Source organism: Bubalus bubalis, chromosome 1, assembly GCF_019923935.1.
Source record: "Bubalus bubalis isolate 160015118507 breed Murrah chromosome 1, NDDB_SH_1, whole genome shotgun sequence".
Lineage (NCBI taxonomy): Eukaryota > Metazoa > Chordata > Mammalia > Artiodactyla > Bovidae > Bubalus > Bubalus bubalis.
The window spans coordinates 171106312-171121940 of record NC_059157.1 but is presented as its reverse complement, the minus strand read 5'-3'; the positions used below and the strand labels follow the sequence as shown (position 1 = coordinate 171121940).

General features: G+C 41.9%; 1 protein-coding gene across 1 annotated transcript in view; it reads right to left on the bottom strand.

Annotated features, from left to right (window-relative positions):
* The window catches only part of PCOLCE2 (procollagen C-endopeptidase enhancer 2), a 92428-nt gene that overhangs the window by 24322 nt on the left and 52477 nt on the right, over positions 1–15629 (bottom strand). The window contains exon 3 of the mRNA XM_006078003.4: positions 3327–3582. Coding sequence (XP_006078065.1) covers positions 3327–3582 — 256 coding nt within the window. The remainder of the gene's footprint in view (positions 1–3326; positions 3583–15629) is intronic.

Below are 15629 nucleotides of genomic sequence, written 5' to 3'. Positions count from 1 at the left end.
TGCCCATTTTTATATTTATTGGGATCTTTTTTACTGTTGAGTTATTTAAGTTCTTTATATATTCTGAATACACGTCCGTTATGAGGTATTTTTGCAAATGTTTTTCCTATTCTTTAGGCTATCTATGTAAAATTATCTTTTTATAAGCATTAGTTTTCACTTTAATGAAGTTTGCATGGTACATATTTTTCCACCCTTTTATGTTTAGCCTGTTTTGTCTTCATATTTCAAGTGCTTTCTTGTAGACAATTATGGTTGGGCTTTGCTTTTTAACCCATTCTAATACTGTCTTCTAATTGGAGTATTTAATCCTCTATATTTAATGTGTTTATTGATATGCTTGGATTGAGTGTGCCAACTACTATTTTGTTCTATTTGTCACATCTTTCTCTTGTTCCATCTCTTCTTCCTTTCCTGCCCTCTTTGCGGGGGTTAAATAATTCTGGTATTCATTTTAATCTTTTGGCTTTTAGTTAAAATGAAAAAGGCATTTTTAATGGATTCTCTAGGGACTGCAATATGCATCTCTAACTTATCACAGCCTTTTAGAGTTAACAGAATATTTCTTCATGTATGGTATATTTCCACTTGCTTCTCCATCCTTTGTTCCATTGTTGTCATATATTTTATATCATATATTATACTTGCCACAATACGCAGTGAAGCTTTTTGTTTTGAACAGACAGATGGTAAAGAAATGAAGAGAAGAAAATAAAATAATACATAGTCTGCTATATTTACCATTTCCAGTGGCCTTCAATCCTTCTGTTACCTTTCAGTTACCCTGTGGGGCCACTTCCCTTCAATTTAAGAAACTTCCTTCAATATTTCTTGTGACATGGTTGTTTATCTGAAAATGTCTTTATTTCACTTTTATTTTTGAAGCCTGGTTATAGAATTCTGGGTTGATGCTGTTCCACTGCCTTCTGGCCTCTACTGTTTCTGATTAAAAGAAAGCCATCCTTCATACCATTGTTTTTCTATATGTAATTTAGGTTTTATCTGATTGATTTTAAGATTTTCTCTTTATCTTTTGATTTCTTTCATCATGATGTGGCCAGCTGTGGCTTCATTTTTTACTTATCTCATTTGGGGTTTGTTAACCTTCCTAGCCCTGTAAATTGATGTTCTTCACTAAATTTGGGTGGCTCCAAGCCATTATTTCTTGAGATACCTTTTTTCTGCACTTTTATCACTCTCTTTTTCCTCTGGGACACAAATTACACATATGTTAGACCACCTGATATTGTCTCACTAATCTCCAAGGCTGTCATTTTTTCATCTTTTTCCTACTGGTTCTTCAGATTGAATCAGTTCTAATCAGAACCACTGCATTTTTCTTCTACCATCTCCAATCTACTTGTAAGTCCCTCAGATAAATTTCAAAATTTCATAGTCTCTATCTTTCAGCTCTAGCTTTACCATTGTATTCTTTTCTGAGATTCTCAATCAGTTTATTTTTCTTACACATATATTTTCCTTTAAATCTTTAAACATATGTGTAATAGCCGCTTTAAAACGCTTGTCTGCTAATTGTAACCTCTGGGCTAGGTGCAGTTTTTAAAAAACTGTTTATTTGTTTATTTGTGGCTGTGCTGGGTCTTTGTTGCTGCACTGGGTTTTCTCTTGTTGTGGTGAGTGGGGGCTACTCTCTCGTGGCGTGCAGCTTCTCCTTGTGGTGACTTCTCTTGTTGCTGAGCACAGGCTGTAGGGTGCATGGGCTTCAGTAGTTACGGCACGTGGGCTCAGTAATTGTAGCTCCTGGGCTCTAGAGCATAGGCTCAACAGTTGCGGTGCACGGGCTTAGTTGCTCTATAGCATGTGGGATCTCCTTGGATCAGGGATTAAATCTGTATCTCCTGCATTGGCAAGCTGATGCTTTATCACTGAGCCACCAGGGAAGGCCTGGGGGTCAATTTTTATTGACTGCTTTTTTTGTTGTATATAGACACACTTTCCTGGTTTCATCAGATGATTGGATACAGGACATTATGAATACACTATAAAGAATATACATATGTGTATGTATATACATTATGTATATGTGTATACATTATGATACACTATAAAGTCTCTAGATTCTACTGTGTTCCAATGAAAAGTGATTTTTGTTCTGGCAGGCATTCAACTTGGCTATATCCAAGCTCGAAGTCTGTCACCCTGCTAATGGGCAGCAGCTGTATCTTGGATCGGTTTCTTCATATTCCAGATAATGCTTTTGTGCCAGGCCACCTGGGCTCTCCCCCATATATGTAGAGTTTAGCTGTTAGCCAAAGATTTGGGTGGATTTTATGTGTATATTTTGTGCCTCAATTCTTCAGAAGCTCCCAGCCAGGATTTCCTCCCAAGTGTTCTGGCTGCTCTGTCAGCCCCAGATTCTGTACTCTAATATCTCAAACCAGAGAGGCTGAGCTACAGTCCAAGGCAAGAAAAGATTAGGCAGTGCCTTTAGGCAGAAGGCTGCAGATCTCGGCCATTGCAGCTGTCTTCCAAGGACGGAGGTTTCTACCCTTGGGAGATCACATGTACTGATGTCAAACTACTCCAACTTGTAGGGCGAAGCAAAAAGAAAAAGCTGTGAAACAATATGAAAGCATACCCCACTTATACATTTTAAAAGTTATTGCAAAAGTACAAACTAGTAAGTAAGTGCACAAAGCATGTATGGGACCCACTAGCCATGCATGGCTGTTTCTAAGAGGGGACTACCATGGGGCGAAAAGTCTCTATATCTGTATGCAAGGTTTCACATTTTTTACTCCATGAATTTCTACATTTGAATTTTATAAGAATATATATGGGCTTTAAAAAAATACTGATTTTTGTATATGGTTTATCTCCGAATACATGCATATAATTCCCTGTGCCATACAGTAGGATTTGTTGTTTAACCATTCTATATATATCAGTCTGCATCTGCTAACCCCAGACACCCAGTCCATCTCTGCCCATTGGCAAGACTGATTTTTTTAATGGTCTCTTGATGGTTTGGTGAGCTCAGGGGTAAAGAATCTGCCTGCAATGCCAGAGACCGGGTTCAGTCCCTGGGTCGGGAAGATCCTTTGGAGAAGGGAATGGCAACCCACTCCAGTATTCTTGCAAGGAGACTTCCATGGACAGAGGAGCATGGTGAGGTATAGTCCATGGGGTCGCAAAGAATCAAATATGACTGAGTGACTAACACTTTGATGATCTGGTGGTATTTATTAGCTCTCTGAGAAGAATTGCTTTTAAACTTTGGATTAAGTGCCTAGAACAGTGCCTGACATACAGGAGGCATTCAGTAACTATGGGCCCTTATTATTGCTGTAATGTGGGAACAATACCTCTTTCATTTGGTTCCGCGGCAGAGAACATGGCCATGAAGCCATTCCCAGCTGTGTTGGCGTCAGAAATCATCTGCACCATCATCTTGTTGCTGCTGGACACAAGGGCTCCAGGCCGGAACGTGCCGCAGAAGCGCCCGATGCGCTGGCCGTTGGCATGGCCATTGTACACATCCACAAAGTCATAACGACACAGGTTGTCACTCTCCAGGTCTATGAATCGGAAATTAAGAACTACCACTTTTCCCTCTGGAACCTGCCAAGAAAACAGCCAAGGGGAAAACTGTGTCATGGAAATGGTGTCTGAAATCTTCACGTCTAAGCCAATTACTGAAATGAGCAGAGAAAAGGTTAATACCCCAGATCATGCTTTTTTCCTTCAACACTGAATGAGGCCAGAAAAGGCATTCTACCATAATGCATTCCCAGTAAAAGACGAACATTTATTATCTTTTCACAAATTCCACAATTCTCTAGGGTACATGAGCTTATTCTTAGGGAGTCTGTCTCAAAGTTGCAAACTATTGGATCAGTCTTATTTTTGAAAATTAATTATTAACTTGTTTGGCTGCACTATGTCTTAGTATCAGCATGCGTTTTGGGTTTTTTTTTTTTTTTTTATTAGTTGCAGTATGCGAACTCTTAGTTGAGGCATGTGCAATCTAGTTGCCTGACCAGGGATCAAACCTGGGCCCCCTGCATTGGTAGCACAGTGTCTTAGCCCTAGACCATGAGGGAAGTTCCTGGATCAGTCTTATTAATTAGCAAATCATAGCTTACAAAGAATACCAAGCCCGACTGGATCTTAGCACACATCTCACATCTGCACGTTCTAAAGCACCATGGCACTCAGACATAGTGCTCGGCAAAGATACATTTGAAATGTCAATTCTTACAAATTACACAATAGGACAATCTCAAGATATAGAATGTTTCTATGAAATTCAAACTCAAAGAGTGATTTGGCAACTGTGTAGGTAATTTATAGATAATTTACTTTGGGTCCTCAAGAGGCCAGATCAATTATCCATACTGATTATATTGATTAATTATTGAATCAGCTCTTCTCAAAGTCACTGAGTTTTTGTTTTCCAGGTGAAAACTATATACTAGGCAGCCTTGAAACATAATACACTGATGAAAAAGATGCGTTTTCACTTTCTCCACTTTCTCATAAGACTTTTTTCACCATAATTTCCTCCTCCCTCCTTGTTCCCTGACTAGGTAGAGAAAAATGGCTACAAAAGCATTTGACAGGATTCTTACAAAAGCCCCATTTATTTCACACTATCTTTTAATTTCTTCATATAAGCTGTTTAGTCATAAAGTCTTGATCAGATTTGTTTCGCACTCGATAGCATAAGAATTTCATTCTGTAAAAACCTACAGATGACAAAGATCAGTGATTTAAAACCAACAAAGATCCACAAGCAACACTGTTCGCTTCATCTTAATTAACCATCTCAGACTTAAGGATCAACAGACGCCATCACATGTATGTGGCTTCCCCATGTTGGTAAGTGCTCCATACTAATAAGTGACATGAAATTTTTTTTTCCTATAATAAGAAGTGTGTCAGTGCTACGTGCCTTTTTTAATCAAACACATAACACCCAACAGAGAAACTATAACCCAGTAATCACAAGAAGGGGGATATTTTAGCTTTACCATTGTTGCATTCTAATTGCTGGAGGCTTATCTTAAGTATGAACATCAGAAGCTCTAAAGCCACAGTCTAAGAAGATGACAGCAGAAAACCCAATTTAATTTTTAAACATTCTCACTGAGATATTTGTTGCAGAATGTCCTTGGTTTTTTTTGTTTTGTTTTGTTGCATACAATCTTTCTTTATCCCATGATCAGAAAATTATCACAATGTGATGCCACATCTGCTACCTTGACTGTAGGCAAGCTCTCCATGAATCACTGAAAAATTCCCAGTTAAGAAAAACATTTCTAACTAAAGTAATTTGGATTGTCCTTGAGTGAATAATGACTATTTGCGTAAATGTATAAACTCTATGGAGGGCAATTCAAAGCTATGACACTCATCCACCCGCAAAGTGAGTGTAGATGAAAAAGGATAGAGGTCTAAGGATGGAGTCCTGGGGCATTCCAATGTCATCGTGTCTCCAAGATGAAGCCAAACCACCAAAGGGACTGAGTCAGTAAGTAGGAGGCAACCAGAGGAAGGATGTGGTGCCCAGAAGCCAGACGAAGAGAGTGTGTCAAGCAGGAAAGACGATTGGCGGAATCGGGCGCTGCTCTTTAGTCAGTAGGATGATGACTGAGATATGACCACTGGGTTTAGCAACCAGAGGTCACTGGTGACTCTGACGTGGCTGTTTTGCCTGGACATTAGCAGGCTGGGGAGAGCTGATCTAAGACACCGTGGAGCACGGATGGTCTGCCCAGTGAGCAGAAGGCAGGCAGATGCAGGGAGGTTGGTACATGAGGCTGTGGTGGCATATGAAACTTTTCTTCTGATCACTTTGCTTTTCTCAGTAAAATAGAGAATGAGGTCATCAGCAGCAAAAGAGTGGATACGGGAGGAGCTACTGGGAGTTTGAGAACAGATGAATAGGTAACAGATTGCTGCTGAGTCGCTTCAGTCGTGTCCGACTCTGTGCAACCCCATAGACGGCAGCCCACCAGGCTCCCCCGTCCCTGGGATTCTCCAGGCAAGAACACTGGAGTGGGTTGCCATTTCCTTCTCCAATGCATGAAAGTGAAAAGTGAAAGTGAAGTCACTCAGTCGTGTCTGACTCTTAGCGACCCCATGGACAGCAGCCTACCAGGCTCCTCCATCCATGGGATTTTCCAGGCAAGAGTACTGGAGTGGGGTGCCGTTGCCTTCTCCGGTGTAACAGATTAGGGAAGTGTAACAGGGCTGCCATGAGTGCTGAGGTCCACTGGAAGTAAATGAATTAAAAGTGAGTCCTCTCTACCATATGATCCAGCAGTTCCACTCCTGGGTACATATTTGAGAAAAACAAAAACAGTAATTCAAAGACACCTGTGCCCCAGTGTTCATAACAGCATTATTTACAAAAGTCAAGATATTCAAGCAGCCTACGTGTTTATCAGTAGATGAATGGATAAAGATGTGGTACATATATACAATGAAATATTAGTCATAAAAGAATGCAGTTTTGCCATTTGCAACAACATGGATGGACTTGGACTCTGGGATTCCCTGGTGGCTCAGACGGTAAACTCCTGCAATGCAGGAGACCTGGGTTCAATCCCTGCGTTGGGAAGATCCCCTGGAGGAGGGCACAGCAACCCACTCCACTATTCTTGCCTGGAGAATCCCCATGGACAGAGGCCTGGCAGGCTACAGTCCATGGGGTCACAAAGAGTCAGACACGACTAAGTGACTAAGCACAGCACAGGATGGACTTGGAGAGTATTAGGCTAAGTGAAATAATTTAGACAGAGAAAGACAAATACTGTATGATATCACTTAAAAGTGGAATCTATAAAGTACAACAAACTAGTGAATGTAAAAAAAGAAGCAGGTTAACAGATACAGAGAACAAATCAGTGGGGAGAGGGCAGGGAGCAAAGGGAGCAGAGTAGGAGGTAAAAACTATTATGTACAAAATCAACAAGACCTGGGTTCGATCCCTGGGTTGGGAAGATCCCCTGGAGGAGGGAAAGGCTACCCACTCCAGTATTCTGGCCTGGAGAATTCCATGAACTTCATAGTCCATGGGGTCGCAAAGAGTCAGACACGACTAAGTGACTTTCACTTTCACAAAATAAACAAGCTACAAGGATATAGTGTATGACACAGGGAATATAGTCAATAATTTATAATGTTAATAACTATAAATGGAGTGTAGCCTTTAAAAGTTGAGAATCACTATGTTGTATTCCTATAACATACATAATCTTGTACATAAACTATGTCTCATTTAAAAGGAAAAAAGTGAGTCCTCTGCATGGTTGTATTCTCTTTCTCCCCAGCCATGTTCAGCTCCCTAGGTGGGAGGTCCAGAGTAGGCAGAGTTGAATTTAAGCAGTGTTGTGGGGGGAGGTTGGGGAGGTGGAGGGATATTTGCCAAGTTAGGATGATGAAGGGAGAGGGGACATAGGCAGGGGAATGACCACAATGGTGGACTATGGAATCCACGCTGGGTTAAAAGGACAGAAGTCAGGACTCAGTGGGGTGAGGACAGTTGTTGTTGTTTAGTGGCTCAGTCGTGTCAAACTCTTTGCGGCCCCATGGACTGCAGCATGCCAGGCTTCCCTGTCCTTCACCATCTCCCAGAGCTTGCTCAGACTCATGTCCATGGAGTTAGTGATGCCATCCAACCATCTCATCCTGTCATCCCCTTCTTCTCCTGCCTTCACTCTTTCCCAGCATCAGGGTCTTTCTAATGAGTCAGCTCTTTGCATCAGTTAGCCAAAGTATTGGAACTTCAGCTTCAGCATCAGACGTTCAATGAATATTCAGGGCTGATTTCCTTTAGGACTGACTGGTTTGATTACCTTGCTGTTCAAGGGACTCTCAAGAGTCTTCTCCAACACCACAGTTCAAAAGCATCAATTCTTTGGTGCTCAGCTTTCTTTATAGTCCAACTCTCACATCCATACATGACTACTAGGAAAACCATAGCTTTGACTAGACAGATCTTTGTTGCCAAAGTAATGTCTCTGCTTTTTAATATGCTTTCTGAGTCAGTCACACCTTTTATTCCTAGGAGCAAGCATCTTTTAATATCATAGCTGCAGTTACCATCTGCAGTAATTTTGGAGCCCAAGAAAATAAAGTCTGTAGATTGTGGTGGAGGCAAGGATAATGACAATGAATGTGGATGACTAAGAAGTGATGGAGAAGAGAAGATAAAAGACCCAAAGGGATCATCCACACAGATGTTGAAATGACTGTGAATAATGACAAGATTAGTGCTGAAAACAGTGACCATAAGCCAGAGCCTAAAGTTTATAAGAAATGTGGAAGGCTGTCGTGAAGTCTTCTGATGACTGCAATATGGAGGGATACAGGACATGATAGTCTTGTTTCATTGGTAATTTCTCAGTTCTCTGTCACTGAGAAAATAGTGTGACTGCAGTGAGGCTGTTGAAATGTAACCCAAGCTTTGGAAATCCATTCCCTATGGGTAAATCATTTCTTCTCCAACGTTCTTTACTTGGTCTGGATGCAATGAAAAGCTGAAGCTTCTCTGAGAACAAGACACAAATATGTTGGTAATAGAAAATGGGTTACAGCGTGTAACTCTGAACACAAAATCCAACAACCCTAACAAAAACTCTTTGGAGGGAAGATTTCAGGGGAGATCAGTATTCACTGTGGGTCTCCTGGAACTAGATAAAGGCCATCTTGCACTGAAGGCCAAGAGAAATTCTGTTGCAAGTGAGATGCACGTTGCAGAGAACCCTTCACTATAGCACAATGCTGTTCATCTTTATATGAGGAACCAAGACTGATGTTTTACTGGCTATGCCAAAGCCTTTGACTGTATGGATCACAATAAACTGTGGAAAATTCTGAAAGAGATGGGCGTACCAGACCACCTGACCTGCCTCTTGAGAACTCTGTATGCAGGTCAGGAAGCAACAGTTAGAACAGGACATGGAACAACAGACTGGTTCCAAATAGGAAAAAGAGTACACCAAGGCTGTATATTGTCACCCTGCTTATTTAACTTATATGCAGAGTACATCATGAGAAACGCTGGGCTGGAAGAAGCACAAGCTGGAATCAAGATTGCCGGGAGAAATATCAATAACTGCAGATATGCAGATGACACCACCCTTATGGCAGAATGTGAAGAAGAACTAAAAAGTCTCTTGATGAAAGTGAAAGAGGAGCGTGAAAAAGTTGGCTTAAACCTCAACATTCAGAAAATTAAGATCATGGCATCCGGTCCCATCACTTCATGGCAAATAGATGGGGAAACAGTGTGAGACTTTATTTTTCTGGGCTCCAAAATCACTGCAGATGGTGACTGCAGCCATGAAATTAAAAGACGTTTACTCCTTGTAAGGAAAGTTATGACCAACCTAGATAGCATATTCAAAAGCAGAGACATTACTTTGCCAACAAAGTTCCATCTAGTTAAGGCTATGGTTTTTCCAGTGGTCATGTATGGATGTGAGAGTTGGACTATAAAGAAAGCTGAGTGCCAAAGAATTGATGCTTTTGAACTGTGGTGTTGGAGAAGACTCTTGAGAGTCCCTTGGACTGCAAGGAGATCCAACCAGTCCATCCTAAAGGATATCAGTCCTGGGTGTTCATTGGAAGGACTGATGTTGAAGCTGAAACGCCAATACTTTGGCAACCTGATGCAAAGAGCTGACTCATCTGAAAAGACCCTGATTCTGGGAAAGATTGAGGGTGGGAGGAGAAGGGGACGACAGAGGATACGATGGTTGGATGGCATCACCGACTCGATGGCCATGGGTTTGGGTGGACTCCGGGAGTTGGTGATGGACAGGGAGGCCTGGCGTGCTGGGGTTCATGGGGTCGCAAAGAGTCAGACACGACTGAGCAACTGAACTGAACTGAACTGAACTGAAGATTGCTGCCCTGTGATGTGAACTCTGCTAAGAGTTCCTGGATTATCATTCTAAAGGATTTTGGAAAGCATCTTCTCTGAAGATGACCTTCCACTTCAAGAATCTATAGTCTGTACCCTTGGTTTTTCTTTGTTAGGAGTATAAAAAAATATTGAAAGATACATAAAGTAATATACACCTGGATACCAACAAGCCAGAATTGATTATTGTTAACATTCTTTAAAGTCTCCTTCAATAAAGTAAATAAATAATTTCAGATAAAATAGCTTTCTTTGTCCTCATGTACAGCCTCATTCCCCTGCCTTTCTCAGAAGCAAACATTCACAAATTTAGTGAGTTTCCTTCTGTGCTATTCAAAAAGCTAAATTAATATACCTGTATATGTATCCATGCAAAATCCATAACTGTGTTTTTATGTATGTTTTAAAAATGAATGAAAGTGGGATAATGCTGTACATATCACTTTCCAACATGGGCATCCTTGAATTTTTTCAAGGGTGAGGAAGAAGAGAAGCAGGAGAAATTAAAACAACAGGGACTCAGTAAGCTATTTCTTCTACCTAGAGCACTTTTCCACTTCTGCCCTTCTCTTACTCAGGCTCAGGGTCTCATTTTCAAGGTCATCTCTTCCTGGAGGTGTATCCAGACCCCTCCCACGTCCTCCTTTCAAAATGGGCTCTGCCCAGTTAACAGCCTGGCCCTCGGGTCTCCGAGCCCTGGGAGGCTCAACCCACTTACTTGGCCCCTGTCTGTTTTCCCTGAAAGATGGAGTTCTAGAAGGTAAGGATCCCCATGCCTTGTTCACTGTTGCATTCCCAGCTTCTGGACAACCCATGGCTGCAAGCAGAGTTGTATCATAAAGATTTACTAAATGAATGAATCCATCAAGAGCTAAATGGACATTAGGTTCTTTACACAAATCCTGGACAAGGTACCTCCTGGGTGGCTCTGCCTCTTTGAGTTTTAACATCTCATACCCTATCCAGCAGCAAAACTCTAGAAGGCCTCTCTCTTTTCCAGGTCATTCTTTAAAAAAAAAAAAAAGAAGAAGACATATCCTTGGGGAAACTTTATCTCTCAAATCTCCTGTAAATGCTAACACAATGCAGAAACTCAATTAAGACACTTTCTTGGAGTAACATATTAGACAAGGCCACTGATTTGTGAGATCAAATTGACCAGGGGATAAACTATCTGCCTGTAGAAAAATAAGTCTGTATTCGTGTTTTTCCCTATCAGCAGCTGAATTCTTCGTCGGCCAAAGCCCGGCGCTGCAACAATGACCTCAGCTCACCCCGCAGCTCCTGGGATGTCCTCACGGTCACAGGCAAGAGTGCCAAGTCGCTCAATGCCAATGCCAGGGCTGCTGCCAGAAAATGAACTGGGAATTGCATTCTAGGCTGGTTGTTTGCATTTTCAGGAAACTATAAGGAAATGCAAATAGAAGTCAGCTTCTTTTGTGTGGAGGAGTAGATTTCCACAGAAATGGGAACGCTCCTTTATATCTACAGCTTTTCTTTCCCCAAAACACCATTTACTAATTTAAGCAAAAAAAAATCTGTTTCTAAAGCCTGATTTTTTAAAAAGCCCTTGTTTTTCATTCCTTTTTATGACTAATACCATGCTTCCCAGGTGGCTCAGTGGTAAAGAATCTGCCTGCTGATGCAGAAGCTGCAGGAGACATGGGTTTGATCCCTGGGTCAGGAACATCCCCTGGCAACCCACTCCAGTATGGGAATTCCAAGGACAGAGAAGCCTGGTGGATAATAGTCCACAGGGTGACAAAAGAGTCAGACAAGGCTGAGCATGCACGCACATATGTACTATATATCTTTATCCATTCATCTGTCAATGGATATTAAGTTGCCTCCCTGTCCAAGCTCCTGGAGCAGGAACTGGCAACCTACTCCAGTGTTCTTGCCTGGAGAATCCCATAGACAGAGGAGTCTGGAGGGCTAGAGTCCATGGGGTCACAAAGAGTTGGACATGACTGAGTGACTAGCACACACACGTCCTGGCTCCATGTCCTGGCAGGCTGTACTCCATGGGGTTGCAGAGTCAGATACAACTTAAAAACTGAATGAACAGAACGAATTGTGAGAACACTGGGGTACACGTATCTTTTCGAATTATGGTTTGCATAGGTTGCTTAGCTCGGTGCTCTGTGATAACCTAGAAGGGTGGGATGGTGGGGGGGGAAGGAGGCTGAAGTGGGAGGGGATATATGTATACATATAGCTGATTCACTTCGTTGTACAGCAGAAACTAACAAAATATTGTAAAGCAATTATACTCTAATTTAAAAAAAAAAAAAAGCCCTTGTTTTAATCTAGATTCTCCTGTTCCACAAACAGACCTTGGGGAAAGTGTGTTCTAAAACACTGACCACATTTTATTTATGGAAAGTTCAAGAGGCATAGCAGCTCTGTTGTCAGCTCATTTATATCCCCAAATGTAATCCAGGGCAACGTACATACAAATTATGTACAAATATTTGGCGGTGCCTCAAGAGGGGGATAAATCCAAAGCCTCAAGATCTTATTCATGTATATTCTGTGTCTATGTAAATACTCTTTTGAAACATTGAACTGTATAAGCATTTGGAAACCAGAACACACATTTTGATTCATGGAAATAACATGTGATGTTTAGAAAAGAAATTTTTTTGGCTGGGGATTAAAAAAACCCAACTCTATTTACCTGCATGTTTAAAAGGAGGGTGGAAACCCCCATCTACCTCAAGCCCAGGCTATGAGAACCAGTCAAAATGGAGACACTCCTCTTCTGAAAACTGTTCAAAAGCTTTCCCATTGAGGTAGGAATAGAATCCTCACTGTACCTACAGTCACACACCTGGGTAGTGTGTATTCAGTTCAGTTCAGTTCAGTCGCTCAGTCGTGTCCGACTCTTTGCGACCCCATGAATTGCAGCACGCCAGGCCTCCCTGCAGTCCATGGGGTTACTGAGGGTTGGACACGACTGAGTGACTTCACTTTCACTTTTCACTTTCATGCATTGGAGAAGGAAATGGCAACCCAGTCCAGTGTTCTTGCCTGGAGAATGCCAGGGACGGGGGAGCCTTGTGGGCTGCCGTCTATGGGGTCGCACAGAGTCAGACACTATTGAAGTGACTTAGCAGCAGCAGCAAGCCTCCCTGTCCATCACCAACTCCCGGAGTTCACTCAAACTCACGTCCATCGAGTCGGTGACGCCATCCAGCCATCTCATCCTCTGTCGTCCCCTTCTCCTCCTGCCCCCAATCCCTCCCAGCATCAGAGTCTTTTCCAATGAGTCAACTCTTCTCATGAGGTGGCCAAAGTACTAGAGTTTCAGCTTTAGCATCATTCCTTCCAAAGAAATTCCAGGGCTGATCTCCTTCAGAATGGACTGGTTGGATCTCCTTGCAGTCCAAGGGACTCTCAAGAGTCTTCTCCAACACCACAGTTCAAAAGCATCAATTCTTTGGCACTCAGCTTTCTAAACAGTCCAACTCTCACATCCATACATGACTACTGGAAAAACCATAGCCTTGACTAGACGGACCTTTGTTGGCAAAGTAATCTCTCTGTTTTTGAATATGCTATCTAGGTTGGTCATAACTTTCCTTCCCAGAAGTAAGCGTCTTTTAATTTCATGGCTGCAGTCACCATCTGCAGTGATTTTGGAGCCCCCAAAAATAAAGTCTGACACTGTTTCCACTATTTCCCCATCTATTTGCCATGAAGTGATGGGACCAGATGCCATGATCTTTGTTTTCTGAATGTTGAGCTTTAAGCCAACTTTTTCACTCTCCTCTTTCACTTTCATCAAGAGGCTTTTGAGTTCCTCTTCACTTTCTGCCATAAGGGTGGTGTCATCTGCATATCTGAGGTTATTGATATTTCTCCTGGCAATCTTGATTCCAGCTTGTGCTTCATCCAGCCCAGTGTTTCTCCTGATGTATTCTGCATATAAGTTAAATAAGCAGGGTGACAATATACAGCCTTGCCATACTCCTTTTCCTATTTGGAACCAGTCTGTTGTTCCATGTCCAGTTCTAGCTGTTGCTTCCTGACCTGCATATGGGTTTCTCAAGAGGCAGGTCAGGTGGTCTGGGATTCCCATCCCTTTCAGAATTTTCCACAGTTTATTGTGATCCACACAGTCAAAGGCTTTGGCATAGTCAATAAAGCAGAAGTAGATGTTTCTCTGGAACTCTCTTGCTTTTTCCATGATCCAGCAGATGTTGGCAATTGATCTCTGGTTCCTCTGCCTTTTCTAAAACCAGCTTGAACATCTGGAAGTTCACAGTTCACGCATTGCTGAAGCCTGCCTTGGAGAATTTTAAGCATTACTTTACTAGCATGTGAGATGAGTGCAATTGTGCAGTAGTTTGAGCATTCTTTGGCATTGCCTTTCTTTGGGATTGGAATGAAAACTGACCTTTTCCAGTTGTGTGGCCACTGCTGAGTTTTCCAAATTTGCTGGCATATTGAGTGCAACACTTTCACAGCATCATCTTCCAGGATTTGAAACAGCTCAACTGGAATTCCATCACCTCCACTAGTTTTGTTCGTAGTGATGCTTTCTAAGGCCTACTTGACCTCACATTCCAGGATGTCTGGCTCTAGGTGAGTGATCACACCATTGTGATTATCTGGGTCAGGAAGATCTTTTTTGTACAGTTCTTCTGTGTATTCTTGCCACCTCTTCTTAATATCTTCTGCTTCTGTTAGGTCCATACCATTTCTGTCCTTTATCGAGCCCATTTTTGCATGAAATGTTCCTTTGGTATCTCTAATTTTCTTGAAGAGATCTCTAGTCTTTCCCATTCTGTTGTTTCCTTCTATTTCTTTGCATTGATCGCTGAGGAAGGCTTTCTTATCTCTTCTTGCTATTGTTTGGAACTCTGCATTCAGATGCATATCTTTCCTTTTCTCCTTTGCTTTTCGCTTCTCTTCTTTTCACAGCTCTTTGTAAGCACTTTACTCATATTATTCCATTTAATAACAGCAACCCTATGAAGGTGATGTTAGCCCAGTTTTACAGTGTACAGGTAAGAAAACTGAGGCACAGAGAGGGAAAGGCCTCGTATAATACCCCTATCTCTCTGGCCTCATCTTTCTCTGTCATGCAACAATCTGGCTGTTCAAGTAACCCTCCAGGCTTGTTCTCCACCTCAGGGCCTTTGCACAGTCAGGCCCCTCTGCTCAGCACACTCTCCTCCCTGATATTCACACATCTGCTGCTACATACCTCATCATTTAACACTCAGCTCAAGTGTCATCTTTCCAGAGGGCCCCTCTCCTGAGTCTTTCAGTTGCTTTAGATCATGTCATCCACATAACCATATTATATCTTTATAGATTTTCATCTGTCTCTCCACCAGGATGTACAATCGAGACCACAGCTTGTCCACAGCTAGTCTAATACCTGGCTATTACATGAGTTCAAAAAGTAACTATTTAATAAATGACTGAGATCCTTATAATCTTTTTTTAAAAGAAATTTTATTTATTTATTTTGCTGTGCTGGGTCATAGTTGGCACGTGCGGGATCTAGTTCCCTGACCAGGGATCAAAGCCAGGCCCCCTGCATCGGAAGCATGGAGTCTTAGTCACAGGACTACCAGGGAAGTCCCCAAACACCCATAATCTTAATTTTTTAAAACAGAGCAGACCACAAAGCCTATAACTAGCACATTAAGTTTATGTAACAATGTACTTTAACTAATGGGCTTCCTTGGTGGCTCAGTGGTAAAGAATCCTACCAACA